The sequence below is a fragment of the Rhagoletis zephyria genome, unplaced genomic scaffold (genome assembly GCF_001687245.7).
Source record: "Rhagoletis zephyria isolate East Lansing unplaced genomic scaffold, Rhagoletis_zephyria_1.1 Rzeph_scaffold_01420, whole genome shotgun sequence".
In the NCBI taxonomy this organism is placed as follows: Eukaryota; Metazoa; Arthropoda; class Insecta; order Diptera; family Tephritidae; genus Rhagoletis; species Rhagoletis zephyria.
The window spans coordinates 41,693-68,359 of NW_016158504.1; the positions used below are offsets into that span (position 1 = coordinate 41,693).

Below are 26,667 nucleotides of genomic sequence, written 5' to 3' on the forward strand. Positions count from 1 at the left end.
TGAACAAATTTATATCGGTTAGCATTAAAATATATGGAACTGATGAAATCACGCAGAAACGTCTTAAATGCAATGCACCGTGAGCCTCAAAATCAAGATTATTTAATTTTATTGCCAATGCATGAAAACTAAAACCAAAACAGACAGACAGCCGGTTATTTTCTATTGAAATAATTTAGGCCAAATGGCGAATTTAAAATTTGCCTTGAAAAAAAAAACAAACAAAAAGCGTCTATCTTTTTTTCCTACGACAATTTTGAAGGACCTACGAAAAGCAGCGATGACAAATAAATAATGATTACGAGTATTTTGTTGAATTTTTTCCAGCTCTACTACAAAGTTAGAGTTGCCAGATCGAAATAAAAATAATGATGCAGGGTGGAATCGTCAAAAAATAAATCGATCTCTCATGACTACATGGGCAGCACTCCATATACCCACACAATTTTAATAAATTTCTTGTAAAATTGACTTCATAATTCTACAATTAATAATTTTGTAATGACAGGCTTTTTCCATGTTGTCAGTGACAATTCGATGTGTGGGTGTTTTCTTTCAAAAAAACCATTTTCACCACCTCTTAAATTCCATGAGAAATTCCATTGAAAAAGTGACAAATTGTCATTGTCGGGGTAAATCATATGTAATAATTGCATTTGCATTATTTTAGTTTTAATAAATATTCAAACTATTCGAAAAGTAATGAAATGCGCGCAATTACCATATAAATAAATTTACAAAACTCTCCTGTGAAAGCTTTCCGACGGAGCTATTTGGTTTTGTCACCATTGTCGCGACAATTTTGTCAGAGTGACAATTGTCAGCACAATTGTTCGTTTTTCAAAAAAATTCACAGTTGCCTACAGACGTATATGAAAAAGGAAAAATGTCGCCGACAATTCTGGCAGTGAAATTTTATAGAAAAATTGACTATTCTCGAAACTGTCACTTTTATGATCTAGGCCCCAGATCACTCGCCTACCCAATATAACTTTAAAATTTTGGAATAGTTAAAATAAACAAAAATTTAAATACAAAATTTTTAACTCTAGTTTTCGTAACTCAAATTAAAAAAAAAATCGAATCTAACAAAAAAAAGTACCTCTTAAATAATCTTTTTTTACGTAGTTATACATATATTTATAAACATAATTAATATTTATTTGTATGCATCTATAAAAGCCAAAAAGTCGTAATATGTCCGACTTAAAGGTATCTTGAATGCAAATTTCTTTCGTCCCTTCATGGGTCAGAAGTTGCAAAATACTTTAAGCTAAATGCAACTCAAAAAACCTGGGGACATACATACATAAATATCTATTTACAATCTTTTCACCAATAAACACAAAAGAACTGATATCGAAAATAACCAACCATCGGCATTTTCCGTTTTTCTCTGATCAAAAAAAAAATATTTATCATCAACTTCTTACTTAAACTACTTGGTAATCTTAAATGCGTCGAAGCAACACACAAAGCTCCGACTTGAGCTTGATCTCACTGGATCAGCATGAAAAATCTAATATGTTATATGGCTTCATCGAATGTTTAATCCTAGGAACTCACATCACCATGAAATTCTAAATAAATTAAAAATGTTACTAAATAGCCCGCAGTAGCGCCCTCTATATTTCTTTCTCTATTAACCTGATTAATTTAATTTAATACATACTTGTCGTCGAACATAATCCACAAGGCCTTCCATACATGGCTCCATACAGAATGAATGTTGGCATGGTAACAGTTTTGGTATGCGATACCGATCAAGGCATACACAACAGGTCAGTAATTGCTCAAATTGCTCCATTTTTCACTGTAATTAAAAGAAAGGAAATATTAAAAACTTAAGCTCATATTCCTATTCAGCGCATCAAAATAAATAAGGACATTTTAGTCTCAACCCCGAAATCCAGCACTGTGAACGTATTTAAAGGCAGATCTACTTCCACATGTAAAAGCTGTAGTGCCAGTACCCGAGAAGGCATTGTTTCTATTCGAATTTCCACGAAGCTCATCACATAGACATTGACCATTACAGTATAACGTAAAAAGGTCGCCGTACACCCCTGAGTCTAAAGTATTATTATATTATTTCCCTATAAATAAATAATGTATTTGCATGTCTTTTAATTCCATCAACACCTTGACCTCAAGCCGGCATTGAAAAGGATTATTTGATTTTCTTAAATATTCATCTGCACATCTTCTCGGATAGCCAAGTGGCCATTGCGGTACTCTCTTCTACCTCTATTAGATCTCAATTAGTGGAAGACTGTAGGAGAGAGCTGGCCTATATCTCTGATCAAAACGAAATTACCCTAATAAGGTTCTTGGGACATAGGAACATTTACGGAAACGTGGCAGCGGACGAGCTAACAAGGTGCGGCATCGCACTAAATGTGTCATGGGTGCTTCGCTCAGGGACATAAAAGCGTCGATTACCGAAATTTATCACTCGAAGGCTAAGCAGAGGTGGAACCGTACACTTAGACTAAAGCTCTCTTAGCAATGAGCAACCCTATCACGTCAAGTTCGTGGTCAGTTGAAGGTCAAGTAGGGAAAAATTCATTGAATAAACCTAAAAATGCAATACAGTTCTTCTGAATTTAATCTTGGGATGACATATAGATAACCTTGCGGAATCATGGGGCCCCCATATTGGGATTCAGCGACAACAAAAAAAAAAATTATTTGTTTTATTGAATAAATTTTTGGTCTTATTTGACCCTCAAATGAACGCGAACCTGACATTATGGAGGTTAACGGATCTCAAATGCGGGTTGAACGAGTCGAAAACCCCATATATGAATTTTCAAGTTTATTCAATGAATTTTTCGATGGCAAAATACATATGTATTTAAATCTCTCTGCTGTCTTTCCGGAAAATATTGGTAGATTTTAAGTCTTTGTTGGTTAAAATGGTAGAAAATATATGAAAGCTAAAAAGTTTGTAGATCTACCAATAAAGTAATGCAATCAAGCTTTTATTTTGGCCTGTAGCTTGGCAGCTTCACAAACAAAAATATTCACATTAAACTTATGATAGGCGCCGACTTTTGAAAATATAAATAAAATACATGCACATACATATATAAACATGAACAAAAATACCAACCGATAAGCGATTGTTAGGGCAAAAACACGTTGGTTCATTTTAAAAATTTCAAGAGTTTCTACAAGTGCATTTGTGTTAAAAAAAAACACCAGAAAGCTAAATACTCGCAGTGGCCCCTGAAATTGAAGGATAAAGAAAATACAATTGAATGAATAAAATGTAGAATCAAAGTCAAAATTTTACTTTACACAATTACCAACGTATTCATTCAGTTAGGAGAAGTGATTCTTCTTTATCGCATGCATAGCCAAATGCAATTTTTTTGCTCACACATAATGTGTTGCCAGATTTTTTTTTTCAAAATCTATGAATTCCCAAAAAAAACACTGTATTTTCGGCCAAAAAACTGTAACCTTCAAAAACGAAGCGAATTCTATTAAGCATGAATGACACAAAACTAATAAATAATATAATATAATTTAAAATAACTAAACAAAAATAAGCTTTATAAATAACTTAAATCACATTTTGTTTTAATGAAGTTCAAATTCAATATTTTTTACATAAATTTCGTTGTTAATTTTTTAACAATTTGATTCGATACGTAAAGATTTTTTTTTTTTATAATTACTTCTTAAAATGCCGGAGAGTGCTGAAATTTCTAGTTCATTTTCTTTTTTATTCAATTTGTTTGGGAAAATATTTATTCCACTAAAATGGAATGGAAACGCCGCTACCTCATCGTCCCGATTCATCCTAAAAATTTTGACTTCCAAAAAAGAAAGAAAAATTTCGAACCACTGTAAGCATGTCGAAAAAAACTCTAAATCTGGCAACATTGCATACAGTGTGCATACGTACATACATACATATGTACATGCAGACGTCACAGGTTTTTCTTTCTCTATATCTACACTACCACTGATCTACATATATCTCTCTCTGTCTCTCTGCTTGACTCACAGTAATCAAATTATAACTCAATTTTCATTTTATATTTTTAGTATTTAATTAAAAGCTGACTACATTTTACTTTAAGCTATGCAAGTCTTATTTTGCCATTTTTGCTAAAATTTTAATTTTTGGGAGAAAAATTTTGCAGTCAAATTTTTAAAGAATCACGAAAAAAGGGAGCATGCCGTAGCAAAGAAAAGCTACGTACAAATTAGAGGCAAATGAGAAAAAAAACATCAGATAGACTTGTCTGTAATTATATCTATATATGTATGTATGTATGTATTATTGTGCATATGTATGCACTTACTATACATACATACATACATTTCACGTCGGTGTGTGAAGAGTATGTATTTTTAAATCATGACGGACTAGTACAATATGGCAGTGACCGGAAACTTTCGCATTGACGTCTGCTCTAGGAAATTAACAAAATAAATGCGTTTAAAAGTTGAGAATAAAATATACAACATACGTACAGTACATACATATGTATAGATGGTCCCAACTTGTACGTTGGCTGATAGTTTTTCTTTCGAACGAATTTTACTAAAACAAACGTCTTTTTTATAGAGCCATTTTGTCTTATGAATCCACACAAATTTTGAAAATAAAACTTATGAGGGTTCATGGCATCACTAAGGGCCGCCGTCATAATTTAGAGCACAATATAGACATAAGTTCGTATGTATGTATGTAGTTATTTTTTTAACCTTGCAGACACTGCAGTGAGCCTCATCAGAGAGTCCCATCTTACCTCATGCAAGGTTACAGCGTTTAGTCAGTTAGCAGGTAAGAGTACTCAGGGTCTCGTGGTTAAGTTTCAGAACTCATTCAGCAGTTCTCTAGAAGTAGTTATGAATCTCTTCGATCATTATTTCCCGTTTTTCTTCACATTGAGCGGTTCTCTTTTTGTTCCGCTAGGTCCAACGTTTTCTGGAGAGTGTCGACCATGTCCAGAATACGAAGACTTCTCATTTGTAGCAGGCAAATGTGGTAGTAAGGATCATATAAGAATTTTAAGCTCCGAATGCGGATTGGGAAATGATCCGGCATAACCATCAACAGAATATATACTTAGTCATGACTTTGTAAGCGAATAGAGGTCCTTTGAGCGCCGCCGATCTACAGCGGCTAAAAGGACCTTTCAACTGCCCATGTGTTAGTATTTTCCCAACGCAGGTCTAGCTAAGAAAATTACAATCTATTTCAAAAAGAAACCGCGGTAGTCAGTGGCGTTCCCACATCCTCGCTTTCCAGTATTGTCTTCTAAAAATAAAGTCGAATAAGAAAATATTCCGACTAGATGAAGAAAGTGGTCAGCTACGCCCGAGCTAATTTTGAGTTCTCATTTTCGTTGTTGGTGTTTCCGACAGGGTAAGAGTATGATCACCATGCGACAAATACAAAAAAAAGTTCGAAACACATGAAGCAATTAATATACTCACGAAACTGTGGGCCAAATATAGTAAAACCGCGTTTTTAGTTTTTCTTTCTGACGTCAGGATTTTTTTAAAAGGACTTCTTTGTTGTAAAGATATGATAAATTCCAAAAAATTTTTCAAAAATTTATTCCTATGTAGAAAAACCTAATTAAAAAGAACATTCTGTAGAATTAAGAAAAGAATTAAATTTTTTTGGTTCACAAGGACGAATAAGTATTAAATATGTCCTTTAATTCGTTTTACTTTTTTAAGTGAATAAAGTTAGAAGGACGCAATTATTCGAGCATGTGGTCGAGCGCATATTAGTCCTTAACATATAATTTTTTCAAAAATAATTATTGCCGAATTTCGAGGGTATTCAATAAAAAAAATGTGAAAAGGAGATTTTCAATACCCAATCGTCCTTATATACCAAAAAATGTAGTCGGCCTTAATTCTACAGAATTTTCTCTTCAATTTGATAGTCATTCTTTTTTCTAAATTGCACTGAATTTTTTAATTATTTTTTGAAGTAATTATATTTTTCCAATTTCAAAGTCCTTAAAAAATCTTGACGCATTGTTACTATATTTGTCCATGGTTTCGCGAATATATAAAATTTTTTGTGTGTAAACTTAACGGTCGAACGGTTTTTTCTATTAGTAATAGAGAGTTTTTTGTTAGAGACGGTTTTGAGAGTGTTTTTAGATACGAGGTTTTGCCAAAGTACCGTCGATATATAAAATGATCCACTTGCAACCGCATCTGGTTAACACACGCTACAGACTTAGGCGGACCATTCAACCGGATATGTCGGAGTAGGTCCACCCCTTTCTTTCTGTAGTGTCACAAGACACTTCACACATTGGCTGCTCACGTTGTCGAGAGCTCGCGAACGGTGACGCAAAAGTTGGACTTTTGTATAGTCGTACGAACGTTACCGCAAACCCAGCAGAACGACTACACCCAATTGCAATCACTTTAGGCTAAACGCGCTCCAGCGTTATAGAAACCGAAACTTTTATGGTTTCCACCATCCATGTTCAATAAGTCTTCTCTCTAATTATGACTAGTGTAGGTATGCCTGTTGTGATTCCCAGCTGCGTGCGCCATGTGGTGAAGCATTCCCAGGATTACGCCAAAATCGATTTGATTTACTTTTTGCAACCAGTCTAGTGCCGCGTATGAGATAAATAATCGGTTCTAATATCGTATTGGATGACCAATATATCAGTTTTCGCGGCGCCCCTTATGTTTTACTATGAAGTCTTTGACAAGCATAGAATGCCTTAGTATACTCTTTGGTAACCCCTGTGAAATGAGAGTTTCAGTTGACTCTTTTGTCCAGCGTACGAAGTCTTCTTATAATAATTAAAGCAGATACTCGGTAAACTGTAGCAAATAATACCGTGTAAAAAATTTTCTGCGCCGAAAACATTTTTTTTTTTTTTGCCTTATTTAATGAAAAAATTTCAAATGAAACAAAAATGGTTGCAGCCTTAAACTTTACCCAGAATTACAGCGGACGACAGTAAGCGGTCGGCGGTAAGTGAACAGTTGAACAGTTTCCGCAGTGAAATCCGTCAGAGTAAACACAATTGCGGCGCACGACAGCTTCCGTCAGTAGTCATTTTAAATTGAAAATTATCATTAAAATTAAATATTTTTTTGGTACGTGCGTGTATGTAGATTTGCTGGCAGTAAAAATGGATGAAAACCTTCGAAAACTTGAGAAAATAATAATAATTACCATGATAAAAACATAGCAAGGTAGAACCGTCCTCTCAATTTGTCGGCCATGATTTCTTTGAAAATAAAAAATTGAAATTGTTCGAAATTGTTGTTGCTTGAGATTGAAAATGAAAATGTGTGTGTGTGAGTTTGTGAGTAAATTTAAAAATTAAATTGTTTGGAAACGTCAAGAATTTTAAAAGTGACTCTCAGCGGTTCTACCTTACTATATTTTTATCATGAATAATTACAACAATCAACACTCAATCAACATTGTGCCGTCCCTGCCGGGCGGTAGAAATAGAAATAAATTTAAATCGACCGAAAAACGTCGACGGTAAAAACGCTGCCGCCGCTATTGTGAGCCACTTCATATGCCTTTGTGAGTTTTAATTGTGGCAGGGGTTAACCTTCGACCGCTTTACTGTCCTCCGCTGCAATTCTGGGTGGAGCTTTAGGAAAAGAGGATTGCTTGGAAGGAAAAGAGTATAATTTTGTAACTGGCAGTGAAGAAAAAGTATTGAGCAATGACCTACATAGATCAGTTTATAAATAAAAGCACTTTAGCCTTTTTTAATCGGGTTTCCAAATTATACAAAATGGTGGTCAAATTAACGTAACTGTAGTTGAAAAACTCGGACGAAAAGGATTACCCTTTTTGGAAAACATAGTTTTGTCTCGAACTGCTCGAAAAGACTCTTTTCATAGCCAAATAGCCATAGGGAAAGGTTATCCACTCATTCACTCTATAAATATAAATATTCACTCTATAAATACATTTATCTACTTTAAGGTACAGTTTTTCCCTAAATTAGGCACAATTTGAAAATTCACTATCCCAGAACCCAGAGAACCAGAAAAAAAACAGCTGATTGTTATTTGTTCAATAAACATACCTCAAAGTAAAAACTAAACATACCCAGCTGGGTTGCATGAAAAAATTCATTTAATTAGCACTCACTAAGCACTATTAAGGCAACTAAGAATTGAAATATTTTATGTTAAATCGAGCTTACTTAGCGCCCTAATTGAGAAAGTTTTAAGAAAGCTTTAAAGCTACTCGGTAGTAGCATCATTTATAACGACAGGATTATGACTCTCCGACGTTGTACTTCACGTAAATTACTTGAGCTCATTCATGGACAAACAAAGGCGACCCTTAAGTTTAGGTCTGAGTTTAACTTAATCTTAAGACCAATTGCAACCATACTTTTAAATATTTTTTGAGAAAAGCTGCAATAAACTTTCAAAGAAAGATTCAAGAAACATTCCACTGAAAATTTGTTTTACAACGCTCCAAAAACATTGGATGTGACTATTTTAGGTATATGTAATTCCGCAACGTCCTTATAGCGAGCCCAAGTAGAAGTAAAGATCGCTCGTTGAGAGCACCAAAAATAGTTAGTTAGGCTTATAGCTTTCAATGGGGTTCTCTGGGATATTTGATGTCATGAGAACAGAAATGGCCTAACATAAAAATTTTTGTTTTTTGTACAAACCATCTTAAAATAGTCTCAAATGTGAAAACTTTTAAAATAAAGGTCACTTATTCTTTACATAAGGTACAAAGCTACATTGCATACCACAAAATTAAGGAATAAGCGACTTTATTTTTAAATTGCAAAAAATATTAATAATACGTGGGTTAGGCCACTTCTCATGGCTCTCATGTAAATAGTTCATAAGTCTATGTTTACATTACCAAATGTCGTGAAAACCGTCCAAAACTTAATAAATCTACTAACTTACTAAGGGAAAAAATCTACCAAATTTGGCAGGAAAATACCAAATAAAGCAACAGTGTAACAAACCCATTGGATTTCCGCCCGGTGACGCTAAATCTATATTAAATTCTTTCCTATAACGTCAATAACGCCTACACTTTTGACTTTTTTAAACAGTTAGCTTAAAAAAAATCTACGTACGCATGACCAGCATCATGAAAATGAAAATAAATTTCACCACTCATCACTGTTGCATTCTAAACAAAAATAACAGCTTGAAAGAAAAAAAAAATATTAAAAGCTTTTAAACTGCAAATTCCTTGCATTGCTTTAGCAAATTAGATTTCAACTTCTGTGCCATTCCATTTTTATCCATTTCAGCGCAGAGGAATTTTTGCATTGCACTGTGCATTGCAAATAACTGCACTAAAAGCAGGAATTTGACACTAATAACTGCAAAAATATTTTTGGCACACATTTGGTAAGCGTATACGTCCGCTAGCTACATAGTCCCCGGCAAACACAGCCGGTCTCAGCAAGTCGAATTCATACATATTTTTGTGGCGCCATAGTCCGATTCAAGCAACTCACCAATTTTAGTGGCCACATCAAAATTCTGCTGCACACTGTGCACGTTCGGTTTTTTTTTTTGTTAACGCTATGCGGTCTTTATTTTTTGCTCACAGTACTTCAAAACTAAAATTACCGCTAGATTTTTACTTAATTTTTTTTGTCTAATACTAAATCACAAGTAAATGTTGGCGTTCAAAACGCACTTTGGTTTATTTTTTTTTTGTAAATATTTTTAACTACTTATAACAGTGCATGGGTTTATTTTCGTTTTTAATTTTCGTTTTAATTTTTTTTTTCTGAATTTTATCACAACTTTTTAAAGCTTTTAATTTCAAACACCCATCGCTTTTAAATCGATCGATTTTCGTTTTACGTTTCTACGAGTGCATCTCTTATGTTTTCCATAAAAAAAGTGCAATATTATTTTTTTTACTTCAGCTAAATTTGCGATTTATTTTTTAAGGTTTTGAAACAAGTACATACATATATAAAAATATGTAAAAATAATTTTTTGGCTTTAGTAAAACTTTACTCGAAAACATCCGCACGCGCACGAACTGTTTCAATTTAAAGCATCAAATGAACTGGTTGGTAATTTTTAAAAAATTTCGAGCGCATCTGCGGCTCGTTGCTACAAAAATATCTTTTTGAAAACGAAAAAAGTCCGAGAAGAACGTGAAAGAAAATGAGGAAATGGAAAATCAAGGAAAATTAAGGAAACATCAACTGCGTGTGTACACAATGAATATAGACTATGTACACGATCCAAATACATATAGACGTATGTATGTATATGTACATATGTAAATTAGGGTGGAGCAATTTAATTTCGAAAAAGGTATATTGGCATATTCGAATTCTTCGTTCGACCCTCCCAGTTTGAAAACTAATATCAGTGTACTCAAATTTTTTTCTGACCTAAAATAATTTTTCCTTTACAAAATTTTGTGTGTTTCTTCTTGAAATATACTGTTTTTCCTTTTGAAAATCGGAAGGGTCAAACGTCATTTTTGGTATATAGTTTGTTCACAATTTTTGCTTAGAATTAATCGTAGAATTTAAATTTGCTATACTCTTTCTTTGAACATTTTGCTCCGAAAAAATTACTCCGCCCTAATGTGTGTACATATATACATATATATGTATATATGCGTAAGCATGTGAAAAATTATTTACATACACATATGAACGTGTGAGTGTTAGTATGGTTGTAAATAAGTCTAAGAAATTGCATAGATATTCTCTCGATATTTACTTGTGCGTATTTCGGGAACAGATTTATGAGAAGCTGGCCCCCGCTGAGAAATAAATGCTTGGAAAACTATTTCTACGCATCAAATTATTTCTCTTTTAACAAAGACATTAATTTAAATTATTAGGAATATGCTTAAAATTCTGGCAACTGTCTTCCAACTATACACAGTCTTTCGAAAGGCAATTGTCAACTCTGGTAACTATTTTAAAAGCTCTTTACTCTGTTCCGAAAGACTAATTAAAAGATTTCCTACCGAACAGATCTTAGCGTTATGCTGTTCGCCTTTGAGCAAAAAATTTTTAATAAAAATTAAATTAAATTAATCAACAAAACATACTTTAAAATTATAAAAAGGAAAAAATAAAAGAAAATTAAGTTAAAAATAGGAAAAAAATATCAAAAAAGAAAGAAATAGTACTTATAAATTAAATTCGATTAAAAATATTCTTATTTAAAATACAAAAAAAAATAAACAATTTAAAAAAATTTAATAAACTCCAAAAAATTGAATGAAGCAAATAAAATATATTTATTTCTTTTTCAAACAAAAAGCTCAAATTTGAAAGAAAATGAATTTACCAAAAGAATAACAAATTAAATTTAAAAAAGAGAAAAAATAAATAAAATAAATTGCTAATAAGTAAATGAAATTTATAAAAATTTATATTTTTACAATAAAATCTAAAAATTAAAATAAAATGTAAAAAGAATGTTAAAACCATAACAACCAAGCCATTAAAAAAAGTTTAATTAAAAAATAAATAAATACAAACAAGTTTCTAAAAATTAAATTAAAATATATATATCCTTTTCAAAAATAAAAAATCTGAAAAATTAAATTAAAAAAAGTAGATTTAAAAAAAGAGAATTCCGCTGCGCCAGCACTGATACTCGGATCACCCGATTGGCATTCCTATGATTTGCCGCCCACTCGGCCATTGCGACTGTTTCAATCACAATAGCTTTTCACCACGAATGGTGAATGAGAGAGTTTTTTCCTAAGACTTGTATGCTAGAATAACAGAAATCTTTCGAACTATCTTGCTATCTGTCTTTCATTTGTCTTACTTAGTCCTTGGAGAGTGCGTATGTATGTGCGAAAGAGCACAGGCTCTTTCAATGATCCAGGCATCTGAGAAAAATCTGACTACATCTAACCTTCGCTTCTTTTAAGTCAAAGAAGGAGTAGAAGGTTACTACTTTTACTGAACGCTTCGAAGCATCCATTTTTACGAATGGATAAAAAATTGAGTTTGGCTTAGGGAGAAGGTTTTTCCAACTGCACTCTAAAATTCTAATTTTTCCGCGGAGCTGGCTATTTTCCAGACCAGAATGGAACATAAAGAGCCGGCGAACGCTTTATATGCATATAAAGCTCTAATCACAATAGACGACCAATTTATTCGCCACTCGATCCTCAGAGCGTACGTTTCAACAAACCGGCATATGCGGGCAGTAGAACGGCATTACCGGCACAGACGTACCGCTACCAAAGAAGTAATCTGATTCAGCGAAAATATGTATTTTTTCACACACAAAGGAAAATTTTGCAATCTAATTTCTTTATGTTGCAAGCTTGTCACTTCAATGGCAATTTTTTAAAGAGTTCCGGATGTTTTAGTTGCTAATCACTACTTCTCTTTTAACATACATATGTACATACAAACAGTAAACCATAATAACATTCAATACATACATACATATGTACATAAACTTTACTTTTCAAAAAGAAATAGTGACAAAGAATTACATTCACTATTTCCCTAAGTGAGCAGTAATCGAGAGTGTAAATTTTCTTAAATATACCAACACTTATTTATTTTCTTTGATCTTACGTACAAATGTATGTATAGTAGGGTGGTCCTTAGCTGTAGGAAGCAAATTTTTACATCAGTTCTCCTAAGCCTCAACCCCTAAGTCGATGCTACTATAGTCGAAGATATCACATATAAATATTGGCCTCGATTGTAGTCGGTTGAGGCGTGGCGCACAGGGGTATAAAATTCAGATTACCCTATGATGACGCCTTAACCGACTCATATCGGTACCAAAATTTGTATGAGATATCTTCGACTACGGTAGTATCGATTTTGCGTAAGAGTTGGCAAAAAAAATAATTTTAATTTTTTGAGTCTCTGTAGAGGAATCTGAAATTCGGCCCCTGTGCGACACGCCTTAACCGTCTCCAATCGGGACCATAATTTGTGTGTGACCGTGGTATTACCGATTGAAGGGGTGAGACTGAAAAAAGTCGCACATTTGATTTTTAAGGACCACCCTAATGTATATACATTAGACCATACCAACTTACAAGCAAACAAAAAAGTCGCCTTGCACTCCTGAGTGTAAAGTAATTAGCAATAAGTAGTAAAGCAATTACGAAAAAAAACATAGTTTAGCCGATCCTAGGTGTAATCTTTTTAGATTTTTCGATGGCAATTATGTACATACATTCGGAAATTAAAAACTTTTTTTTTAATAAACATTTTTTTAGATCCGTTTCGGTCCGTGAAGCGATGCGGAAGGTTCGGAAATCGAACTTAGATTTTTCCTCCATTGATGCATATTAAGCAACGTTTTTCCCTCGAAAATCTATAAAATTTAAAAAAAAAAAATTGATTTGCGACTGAAAATGACGAGGGCTTGGCAAATTCCACCTTTACAACTCTAGAGATGAAAGACGACAGAATTCATAACCTGCCTCTCATTCTCCTCCAACTACGACGCTTCTCAGAGAAGCCTATTGAAAATAACTCTACAGAGATAAAGTAAAACTGCGTTTTTAGTTTTACTCTCTGAATTCAGGATTTTTTCAAAGGACCTTGAAAATATGACTGCTTAAAAAATTAGGTGCAAAGAAAAACAGTATTGGTATCAAATTAAAGAGAAAATTTTGTAAGAGCAAAATTCAAAATGTTTTTTTATTTCGATCCGGCATCTCTAATAGGTATACTATTTCGTATGCGCATAATCTTGCAATTACGCATTTGTTAAATGGGTTAAAATGCCATATGAAAACTAAATGCAAATTAAAGCACCTCTTCAGCTCCCATCATCACTGAATCCGACATGAAATCACTGTTTCATCGTTCAGTACTATTTAGTACTAACCACTTTGTTAATGAGATTAGCACGCGCGTGTCCTAAGCACTGAGGCCTGAGGCAGGCATTAACCATCAGCTATAAATTCGCAAATGATGATTTTTTAAATGAAAATATTATTATGATTTACGAATATGTACTGCACAAATAAATACGAGTTTCTGAAGAATAAATATTCACTTCAAAGTTGATAAAATTTCCTCGTAGGAATATTCTTGGAAAAGCAAATATAAAACTTGAGTTCACTCTTTAAGGCAAAGCTGTGTGCGTTTGAGCGGAAGTGCGAAAATGCGAAAATGCGAAATTGTGTAATATTCGACAGTTTTTTACAACAAACATATGGCAACGTTTCGCATAGCTGAAACCCTGACTGAAATTCAAAGAGCGAGAAAACTGTGGCTGAACTGTTCAAAATTTCCCCACCTAAGCAACAACACTGTTCTCATTTTTGCCTTTCGCATTTTCGCATCCAAGAGTGACTTCTAGCAAAATGTCACAATAAAAAGAAAATCAAAACATCACTGATGCTGTAACTTATGATAAGATAATTTTTTAGGCAAGCTAAAGGTTTTTCAAACTACCCCTAGTACAAATTATAATTTTGTTCAGACGTTTAGATTTCATATAATTTTTTAGTTAGTTTAGTTTTGTTTTTTCATAAGACATTTTTACGATAAAACGGGGCAATGGAGGTCTAACCTTTTCTCTTCTGGGAAAAAAAAATCTCAGCTGTTTTTTTGCTTTCCAGTAATCACAACAAATATTGAAAGAGTATTTTCCTAAATCAATTTTCATAAAACGAAATCTATACATACTAATGGAAAATAAAATTTTAACTGGCCAATGTCTGTAAATTATAGTTATTAAAGTAAAATTGATATAGGAGTCTCCATTAGAGCAACAGAAGACAAATCAACAATTTTTAAAATTTTTGTCTGTCTGACTGTCTGTATGTTTGTACACACATCACCCGAAAACTAATGCATGAAGTCGAATGCAGTTTTCAGCGGTGCATTATTAAAGGTATAACTTAAAATATAGGAAAAAAATAATTAGAGAGTTGCCACTTGTTTAGAAATTGCAGTTTAAGTACATTGGTAGGATAAAGTAAATATTGCAATATGACAGCCAAACGAAAGCGCTTCAAAAAGGTTTACAGCCAAAACTATTTCTGGGGATGGTTGCCTGTTTTAAAATTTTAATTAGGTTTAATTGATTAGATAAATTATAAATTGCAAGCTAAAGAGGTTTATGAGGTTAAAGTGAAAATATAAGGTAAATACTGAATTAATATACCTCTGAAGAAAGTGCACTTTATGTGGAATCGAGTTACAAGATTACAAATTAAATTTCCAGGGTTAAAAATCTTCGAAAATATATTAACCACAACACCCTTATTAAAAAAAAGTAAAAATAAAATATGTTTCATAAATGGAAAAAAGTTAAAAACTTGATTAAAAAACGAATTGGAATTTCACCAAAATAAACAATTCTATATATAAATGTTGTTATTTGTTTTACAGTTTTTTGTTGCAAATACAAGTTTTTGTAGGAAATTCACAGTTTTTTGTAAAAAAAAACCCTCCTATTTTCCAGCTGAGTTAAGCAATGAAAAAGCCATCGCCAAGCCATCGAAAAATCCATTAAGAGCCATCGTTCTCTGAATGCAAAACATCACAGTCAAAGTGGGAGACATTAATATGATGAAAAGAGAGAGTATGTATAGTGTCATGCTGCTCCACGAGGAGATCGGACTACAGATTCCTTTATTTGAGTGACGACTCTTGCAAATGTCAGCGATCGGAAAACGATGATTTACCAAGTCATGTCAGTTATTGATTTCCAATTGGGTACTTAAGTTTTGTATACATAAATGAAAATTCCCGTGAATTTGCTGGTGCAAAACGCCAAGTGCTGCACTAAATAGACAAGCAACAATACACAGACATCAGGCAATGTGATGATCTACAATTAGGTGAATATAAATAGACGCAGATAATGAGTGTGCTGTATGTATGTATGCGTATACTTACGCAAATGCAGATATTTTAAAAAATGGTGCTGGTATTAAGGTGCTCACTTTTTGGTTATACATTTGTTTTTAATTTCCCTTTCGGTAATTTGTGTTAAAAAATCGCTTTAATATTCCGTTAGCTGGCCATATCTTAAACAAAAATCGTATTTATTTACAACTTGGTAATAGCTCTGTAGGTATTTCCTATTTAAATTGAAAAAGTCAGCCTTTTGCTCTGATGATGACGATTTAAGTGTTGCCATAATTTCCCAAAATAAAGTAAATTTTTTTCAAGATGGATCGACTCAATTCATTTAGCCCATCGAGCAATTCCGTGAGTTGGTTGTACAAATTTAAATTCATTCAAAAACTTTATGAATTGGAATTTTTTTTAATAACAGATGCAATTTTCAAGTAGTTAGTGCATTTATAAGTTTACAGAGGTTTTTTGGCTCGTCATTCTTTATATAGATGAACATGCATACATATGTATGATAGGGTGGTCCTTAAATGTAGGAAGCAAATTTTTACATCAGATTTCCTAAGCCTCAACCCGTACGTCAATGTAACTATAGTCTAAGATATCACATATCAATTTTGGTGCGGATTGAAGTCGATATAGATTTTGGGTATTAGATGAAAAAAAAATTATTTTAATTTTTTGAGGCTCTATAAACGAATCTGTACTTTTCTCGCTGTGCGACAGTGGTATTACCGATTGAGGGGGTGAGACTTAAAAAAAATCCTTAATATGATTTTTTAAGGACCACCCTTATGTATATACATACATTCATATTCATACATATCAGCACGTTTAAGTTTTTAATCTACATACATACGTACTTACATACATAAAGACATTCGGATACACATACTTATACATATGTGCTAAAACCGGCAAGCTAAAAGTAATGCCTGCGCAAATAGCTCAATGTAATTTTTCTTTATTGTTCCCTGCGTTTTTCCTCTCTTTCGCTTTATTGCTTTTAAAAATAGGTTTTTTTTTTGGTTGGGAATAGTTTTTAGAATTTTCAATGTCTTCCCATGTTGTAATCTCCTATCACGCATACTTAACATACAAATGAACATATACATACGTACAAATGTATATATTATCAAATTAATGTGTATGTATGTATGTACATATGTATGTACGAAACAAAATTAAATTTTGTTGCGGTTTTACGTTTGCCGTAGCTTTAGTTAGCATGGTTCCTTGATTTCCTTTTCTTCTATTCTTTGACTGCTTACTTTTGAGAATCTTCAAAATTATTAAGTATATTGTTTATTTAATTGTTTAGCACATTTCAAATGAGAACTAAAACAGTGCAGCATATGTTTATAAAACTGGCGCGAAAGAATATCTCTTTGTGTGTTCAACGAAATCAATAAAAATAATAAATTTCTCTGAAAAGTTTTAAATTTATATTAATGATCTGTCAGTGGCTTTTAATTAGTTTTTGCTTCTAACATACTGTTAATTTATACATAGTTATATTATATACAATAACAATTTTATAAAGCCCATACAAAATTCATAAATAATTGTAATTAAATTGATGTTCATTTTTAATTGCATAATTTTTATTGACAGCTAAAATTGCTTGTGATCAAAGGGCTACCATAATGTCATATGGATGAGCACCTTCACTTAACACTTGTATTCAAAAAATTAATTGAATATAATGTGCACAAATGTAAGCAATTTTTGGCATTCGTTTCTTGTCAAATGAAATGCAGCTCATTTAGAAACTACAGACCAAAAAAACAATGACAATTCCATGGAGATTAATAGAAATACATGTTAAAAATAAGAAGGATAACTTTTAGTATTCGAATCAACTTCCTAACAGAAAAATTCCAGTTCGTAGTAAAAACCCATTTGTTTTTATAAGAAAATTAAAAAAAAAAAACATACATAAAAACCCTTCTTAATTTTGTGAGTTGTCGTTTTGAACTTTTTTTTACATTTATGGTGACCTTCGCATACTGGGGCAGGAGCCGTTCATAACTGTATGTTCAAGTTGAGCCATAAACTCGAGTCTAAAGTTTTGTGTTTATGAGCAAATGTCAAGTGTTCTCCTTGGGGTGTTTAAGAACTCAGAGTTTAGTATTTGCGGCTTACAAATATAAAAAAGCACATGTATTATGTATGTACTTCAAGTGAAAGAAAAATTAATTACCTTTGTTTGGAAATCATTAGTTTTTTAACAGGTTATGTAATTCAGGAGATATTAATATTTAAAAAGAAAAATTTTTAAATTCCGAGCTTTAGACTGGAGTTTGGTGTTAAACTACACTGGGAGAAAAATGAAAGTGTACACCTTGTTCTAATATAAGTTATATTCAAAACTATTTTCATCAAAAATTTTTTCTCATTAATTATTTATTATTCATTCTATTATATAAGCCATATAATCCAAAGTTTCACACTTTATATAAGGTTTACGAAAATTCAAAAAATTTTCATCGAACTTTCAAGATTTTTATTCAGAGCTTCTATAAAAATTCGATTATGCAATTCACTTTTAGTAAACAATGCGCAAGATTCAAGTCGCTAAAAATTACCGTTGATTTATTAGGATTTCTTTTTGTGGAGGGTGTTGCGCGTTTTCTTCCATATAACGCATGACTTTTATGTGGAAGTAAATGGAATGAGCTACGAAACTGCATACTCGAAAATTTTCTAGAAATTTTCAATAGAAATTTCGAAATTTTGATGAAAATTCTTTGAATTTTTGTGAACTATGTATATATAAACTTTGATTGTTATGGTTTTTATTATAGAATAAACTATATTTTCAGAAATAATTATTGCAAAAAATTCTTCGTGAAAATAATTGTGAATATTGCTTATATTAGATCAAGGTGTAGACTTTTATTTGTCGCCTAGTGTATATGCTATGAGTATTAGACAAAAGAAAAATAATTTTGATGAAGAGCTTTACTTTTTATTAAAAAATCATTGAGTGAGCTTTGAGTTTAAGAAATGTAAAACTCCGTAAAGAAAATTAAAATTGCTAAAAACCTGTACTTTCACTTTGTTCTACTATCTAAAATTAATTTTGGCTGGGTTTTGCTTACTGATGATCAGAGGTCAGTAAAAAGGCTATACATAAATTTTTAAATTTTCTTCTGATACCATTTAATGCCATTTATACATTTTTCACCTAACCTACTTAAAGTAAGTATGTAATGTATTAGTAAACCTTCCCAAAACAAAATAAATAATTTTGAATAATAATGACAACTTTGATTTACCACAACTTAAAATAAAAATTAAAAAAAACGTTTAAAATCGCCAACCTGTGAACGCTGAGAAATTACTTTTCTATATACAATCCAGAATTTTAGAAAAACTTAGTTTCATCAATACTCCAGAAAAAATTAAATTGTCGTACTGTGTAACAGATCGGATTCATAATCAGCGACTCCAAAAAACCCCCCTGAGTAAGAAGTATCGAGAGAATTCAATTAGTTTTTTAAAATTTCTCCACTACTTTGGATCCGCCATTTTGGATTTTTGAAATCTGACTAAAGGTTTGAAATCAGTGCCCCATAAACTAGTAAATACGAAGTGGTGTACAAATCCATCAACGCGAGATTCTCCTTCAGACCACTCTTCGTCTCTGTGAGAGAATTTTCCTAATGGTGTTGGCCTTTCCAAAGCTCTTCGACTTGTTTATTTAGGTGGTTCACAATGTGTCATAAAATGCGTATTGTCGTATGTCGTGAACTTTTTAATGACTAAATAAATGCTCGGCCAAACACTAAGCTACATATGTAAGCTCCAAATATTATTATTTTGGTCAGCGGGTACTAGTAGTATACCGTCTGCTGAGCTGCAGATAGTCCAGGCAAGCCACTCCGAACAGCAACGGGATGCAGGAAACAGGAATTCATTCCCGTCATCGGAGTTCAACCACCAGCCATCACAGGCGAAAAGCTCCAGCTGCCTACAGAGATTCTGAGCAAGGTCTAAGAGAGAGAAATTCTAAGGCTAAACTGGTACATGTCCAAACACGCCCGGAACTTGCCAAGGCACCTCATGCGGCATCAACCAATTTTTCACTTGCCATCTTAAACCCATTTAGGATTAATTCTTTAACTACTCTTGTTTACAATAATATTTATTTTTTTATTAAATTTACTGTAATTGAAGTTTGAGGATTACTCTCGAACAAGCATTTGTAAAAGAATAATGCAATTTTATCCAAAATATATGTACGTTATATATACTATGTAGTTTATGACTCAAGTGAAGCAGACTGTAAGGTTTGAGAAATGTCACTTCGATCTTTCAATCTGCTGATCTTTGATACACGGCAGCCTTTTCGAACCTCTTTCAAATATATCTCCCCGTTGGTTGAAAATAGAACGGTGCGAACTTCTCACCGGAGCCATTATAAAATTTAGATTGAAATTCGACCCAATGTAAACGTAAAGTGTGCAGAAATGCCGATAGTCCCTCCATAACCACAAGAATGGCCATCGTAAGAGCAGCCCATATCCAAAACACCAAATACAGTGCAATGCTGCCAATGAAACCATTCAGGCGTACAAGTGGTACGTGTAGCACCATATTCCACAGCACTGTGGACAATTGGTCGTGCGCCAGAGATAGCGCCCACAGCCGCAAATAAGAGGCCGTGTGCGAGACAGATCCCAAAACGCTCTCGATGCAATGTATGCCCTGATGTATCCAAACTTCAGTCATATCCACAGTTTCCTCTTCCAAATCGGGAAATACTTGCGATGATGAACCAGGTTTTATATATTCCACATTGTAGGTTTGTAGCGATCTCCGCACGTTCTTCAATGTTTCTCGATTCACCATGCGCTTGCGCTCAGCATCCTGAATTGCCTTGATTCTCTTTTGCTGATGTTGTATATGTATTGGTTTGCCAAGCAATAAAACCGGAATCGAACACAGAGCTATGAAAATCAGCATGTATTGTAAGCCCATTTGGAATGTAAACATTTCCAATTGACAGCCTTTTTGCACATCCTTCGAGCCGTCTTTGAAAAGCACCATATTAATGAACATAATCAAAATGGAGGGAGCGCAGGCGCTGTTGTAAGGCTTCGCGTAGTGTCCTCCGAATATACTCCATTTAATAAATATTAGCAATACCAAATAGAGAAAAAGGCAAGCAAAGAAAACAATCTGCGGCAAAAATACCAAATACAATTCGATTGAATTCTTAAAGTACCTGCTATTCCATGCTGACAACGACAGTCCGAACAGCATGTGGACCACACCCAAAATAATAGCAATTTTCATTTTCAGCGAGTTGAAGGTAGTGATGGAATACTGGCCGGCTATGTCCCATATTGGATCCATGCCAAATATATACGGTGTGCCATGGTAGTGTGCGGGGTCTTGTGGATCCAACTGTAGGTGGTCATTAGCCAATACCTCAGTAGTTGTATAGTTGACACGCCAATGTGAGCCAAACAAATTAAGCGGCTTCGAAAACACATCATTGTATATCAACCCCGTGTAAATTGAGAATATACCCATCAGCAGTATGACATAACGACCGGCGAAAATCAAGCTGAAGACTTCGTTAGGTTCTTTCTCATTCCTCAGCCGCTCTTCTTGTTGTTTCTCTTTAATGCACATCCATCCAGCGAATGCAGTCATTATAATACCATGGCCCACATCACCAAACATCACCGCAAAGAGAAAGGGAAAGGTGATAATAGTGTATGGTGATGGATTGAGTTCCTTATAAGAAGCAATGCCATAAGCATCTACAAGATTTTGAAAAACCCTCGTAAACTTATTCAATTCAAAGTAGGTTGGCGGTTCGCGCAGTCGCGGCTTGTATTTCAATTCGGTTATAATAGGCGGAAAAGTTTGTGCGCCTTTCGAAGAACGCAATGCGCCTCTGAATAGTGTCTGGCGCACTTTCGGCACACTGTTCGTCGGTATCCAGCACTCGGCAACCAAATACTTTTGCCTATCCAATTGATGCACATTCGCCATTTTGTTCATAGCATCGTAAATCATAAGTGACTTAGTGATTTTTGAGTGCCAAATAAACAACTCCAATGTAGCAATGCTGAGTATTCTGCGTCGCTGCGCCTTCATTTGCTCCAACACCAATTCGATGTCAGCCAATTCCAAAGAGATTCGCTTGCGGTACTCAATGCGATCGTTGGCGGATTCTGGATAGTCGTGCAGTTGTACGGAGTAAGCTTGACACAATTTCACGATTTTCATACGCATTGCATGGCCAACGAATAAAATGACGAAAGCATACTTGCGTATGGTGTTCTTATCTTTGTTTGCGTCCGTCATGATGTGCGGCATTTCGGCGCGTCGTATATAAACATTACCATGACAAATGCGCCAGCAGACCTGCTCGAAGGCACGAAATTTATCAACTAGTATTGTGCCGGTTAAAAAGCCCAGATGTGCTCGAGTGTCTCGCGTATCGCTTTGCATACGATCGCGCAGCAGATTCATTATCATGCTGTTAGTCCAAGCCATGACAGGCTCACGGTTGCTGCTGCCCGTGAAAAATGCCTCGGTGCGCGTGAGCACGAAAAGCCTTTCCTTCAATACGGTTTGCTGCAACTGCAGCACTTCTCTCTCCGACAGCGCATCTGCCAGTTCGGCCTGTATTGCCGCCAAATTAACTTCGATGTTCAATAAATCATTCTCTTTGGGCACTTCTTCTGTGTCCACGTTTGGATAATAGATAGTGGTCAGATGACAGTCGTCGATCTCTGTCTGCAGAGTTTTCATTGTGCTGAGCAGTTCATGGCAAGACTGCACTTCGGAGACATAGCTCATACAGGGTAAGTAGTATCCTTCGACGTGTGAAATAAATTGCACCTTACCCTCCTTGCCGAGTTCGTAGAGACAATCAAAGGCTGTTTCGCGATGCAAAAGCATTTGACAAAGTGACATTTTTTCACTACGAAAGATTGAGGGCATGAAGATCTGCCGTGAGGCCGATTGATCTCGGAGGACATCAAATGGATTCGGACCCTTTTTCTTCTTCTCTGCGTTAGGTTTTGTAGATGTCATTGGTAACAATTCACTGGGAAAGCCTTTAACAAAATATGGATCGTGAAAAGTAACGAAGAAATGTGTTTAAAATTTTTTTTTTCTTTTAACTGGCAGACAAGGAAAATATTCAAATAAGTATTTCGAAACTTAATTGAGTGAGTTAATACAGTGCAGCCCATTACCAATAGACGTATTTATGAATATAGTATTACCAAATCAATTTTCAAACAATTCCTATACCCCAGCGACTATGCTTTCTATTTGCTTTGTTTCGAAGAGTAAAAATTATAAGACTCCTCATTTGCCTTTTTCTAGTATATCCCAATGCACATTTAATAGGTAACAACAATAGGGTTGCAATTTAGATTTTTTTCATTCGAAGTGGTACAATGTACATATGTACATAGATAGACTTACCGATTTTATTCCTGAGCAATCTAATATTTGAAAACTGTTTCTTCCGGGGTACTTCTTCAGCTGCCTTTGTTTTGGACCTGAAGCAAGAGATGTTTATCCGAGGCACCCGTTGCGGGGCCCTGTGCGCTTCGTTAACTTCTTATCCTGCAAAAGTTTAAAAAATGAAGAATCTTTAGAAAAAACTAAGTTGACATAAATACATAGATATGTGTTTTGAAATCCCAAATTGTCATACGGTGGCTGGGAAACAAATAGGGACGCGATATGCTAACACAAGTTTTAGCTAATTTGCTTTTGTTATTTAATGTTTCTTTTTTTTTTTTTTAAACATAGCCCGCTATCTAATAAAAACCATGTAGGTCAAAATTTCGAACATTCTGTTCAGAATTAAAAAAAAAAACATCTGGGTATGAAGTTTTTTAAGCGCAAGTTTGAAGTATTTAGGACTTACCGTTCAATTTTAGGATTTTTTTCGCTGACGGCGTTGTACATTTTTCTTCATATAAAAAATTTTTCGAACATACTTTGTGTGGACTAAAATTAATCGGACTACAGAATTGCATACCAAAATTTATTTTTATTCTGATTAAAAAATTTGAATTTTTGACGAAGCTTTGTGGATTTTTTCTTATTTTTGTTTTGTTATTTACCGACCTAAACTTTCGTAAAAATATAATAAACCTTAAATAAACAAAGAAAAAATAGCAGAAACTTGTTAAAATGCCCCTTCCCTATTTATTTTCCCGCCATTGTACATTAGTACGTATGAAGTTTTTAAAGTAAAAACTTAACACAAATTTCGGGTTATTTAAAACCCAAAGTTATAAAAAGGACACCGGAAAGAGGGGCCAAATCCTTTGACATTGAAAAGTGATAATAATACTCTGATGGGTGAAAAGTAGACTCGGACTACCACCGTCAACGTCAATGCTATAAATTCAGTTTTTATCCCCAGGTTCCGGTCATAAGCTGTGTAAAGCAAATTTCCAATGAAAAAGAACAAAAAGCTTCGGATGAGACCAATACATGAAGACCTGATATTCCACGGCTGAAAAACAAATAAAAGAATTGTGGAGCCTGTCAGCTAAGCTATTGCATTACAGCGGCGAGGGGTTGATAAGATGCATGTAATCTTATGGGAATTCTGTCACAATTCTTTAAAGAATGATAATTGCCGCGAATGTCATGTCAAGTAAATTTTTGTTCGAATGATATTATAATTTATCCTCAACATAAGTAAATGTGAATATAGGTATCCATAAATGTTGTCCCAGTTACCCTCTATGGATGGTGGGTACAAAACGGAAACGACTCAGGTGAGTTTTTATATCCTATTTTAAAACAACACAGACACCTGTTTAAAAATTTTAATTTAATTTAATTGATAAGATAAAGCAAACATTGCCATATGGGTATCAGACTAAAATTTAAGAAGGCTTACAGCCGAAAATTATTTCGAGGAGGGTTGCCACCTCTTTGAAAAATTTTATCAAATTAAATTTAAAAAAAATAGTACAACAAAGAATATTAACTGTCGAAAGTATTTTTTATGAATTTGTATGTTAAAGGTATTAACAGGTAGGCAAAATATCGACTCTCTTCTAGAAATTCAATTTATAAAATTTTAATTCAAATCTATACATCGCGCAATTTCTTCAATGGTGTATTAATTCAATATTTGTCGCTTTTGATACTGTGCGCAAAAAATATTCAAAGACCGTATATTTATCTTCCATGAAAAACTGAAAACAAATATGTTTGTAATTTGAAAAAATCTGTCTACAATTAATACTTTCACAACTCAGTATATTAACTAAGTGAAAATTTTTGATGTAGTGAGAGGGAGTAACAACACAATAAAAATACTTTGAAGGCCCAGCGAAGTGCTCGGGATATTTGTTAGTTTTTAATAAAAATGGACGAAGTTGAGAAATTGGCAAATTTATAAATATAAATATCTCCAATTTTATTATACATATGTAATTAATTTTTACAATATTAATTCTTGTGTGCTTATGTTACAGTGGCCAGGTGGAGAAGGTTTTGGCTTCACTAGGCATTTCCAATCGGTGTCTATTGGCATAGAGGAGAAACGAACAGTTTTATTTGAGATTAAATTTCGCAGATGCATCTTTGGTTTTTGTAAAAATATTTTTTCTAGTAAACTCATCATAAAAGAACACTTAACTTAAGTTTATCAAAAAAGCTTCAAAAAAAAAATAAGTGCGCCTGCACCACACTGGAGAAGTGAAACTTACGTTACCTGTCTATTTTGTTTCATAACGAATATACATACATATTTCCATACATATATACATCTGCTCAAAGTCGATAAATAATCGATAACCAAATCGATAAATAATCTATAGCAAAATCGATAACTAATCGATAACCAAATTAATAAATAACAGATAACAGAATCGATAAAATATCGATAACAAAATCGATGACAAATTCGATAAAAATCGATAATAATAATATTGGTAGCAAAATCATTTAGACAACCGATTAAAATATCGATAGCAAAATCGATAACAAAAATCGATAAAAACATCGACAAAAATATTGGCAACAAAATCGATAAAAATATCGATTATTCTATTGATAATTTCCGATATTATTATGGCAAGAGGCGCTTACGGTAACATAGAGTTTTAAAATATATTAAACTTGTTGAAACACAATTGGAGTAGAATTTAATAGATTTAGTTCTTTATTTTAAGACATACTACTATGTATATGTATACGCCATTCTGCGTTGAGTAAAAAGTTTTCAAAACTAACCCACGCAGTGTGATAAAATTGTCAGCTTTTGCGCACGTCGTATGCCCACGCCAATGTTACCGCGCCGACATGAAATTTAACAATAACTCAAAAATAAAAACATTAAAAATAATACAAAAATATATGTATATGTAATTCGTACAAAAGCACAAAACAAGAAGTGCATTCAACGTCAGGCAGCTGTCAATTCTACCTCTACATACACGCTGCAAATGAAAAATATATTCGTACGCGCCTACCTTCGTCGCATATGTATGAATTGAGTCCAGCGCCCTTGTGCCGAAAAATGTCAAAACAAAATAGACGAAGACAACGACGGAAAGCCATTGCTTAAAAAATATATTTCGAAAAAAATAATATAAAATGGTGACCCACTTTTAAGCAACAAAAAAACGCAAACTTGCATTCAACATTTGCAAATATTGAAAGGGAATGAATATCTCAACGTTCTACAATATGTGTGTATATATGCGCAATATACATATGTATGTGTACATACATACTCCATACTTGCCTTTTAGTACAAGCAGAGGTTTGAGGATTTTCATACTCCTTCAGTCCTTCGCATAGGTCTAATGTTAACATCTTCCAGTGGACGCTTTTCAAA

At 33.6% G+C, this 26,667-nt stretch overlaps 1 protein-coding gene and 1 pseudogene across 5 annotated transcripts in view; both read right to left on the bottom strand.

The window, feature by feature from the left end:
• tn (tripartite motif containing protein thin) overlaps window positions 1–9,728 on the bottom strand; it is a 41,336-nt gene extending 31,608 nt beyond the window's left edge. For all 5 annotated transcript variants that reach the window (XM_017617503.1, XM_017617500.1, XM_017617501.1 and 2 more), the window contains exons 1-2: window positions 9,483–9,728; window positions 1,673–1,813 (exon numbers count right to left, since the gene is read on the bottom strand). In XM_017617503.1, the coding sequence (XP_017472992.1) occupies window positions 1,673–1,807 (135 nt within the window). In that variant the 5' untranslated portion in view covers window positions 1,808–1,813; window positions 9,483–9,728. The remainder of the gene's footprint in view (window positions 1–1,672; window positions 1,814–9,482) is intronic.
• Window positions 9,729–20,066: 10,338 nt separating this feature from the next.
• LOC108363963 (V-type proton ATPase 116 kDa subunit a pseudogene) lies at window positions 20,067–22,877 on the bottom strand (annotated as a pseudogene).
• Between the last annotated feature and the right edge of the window lie 3,790 nt (window positions 22,878–26,667).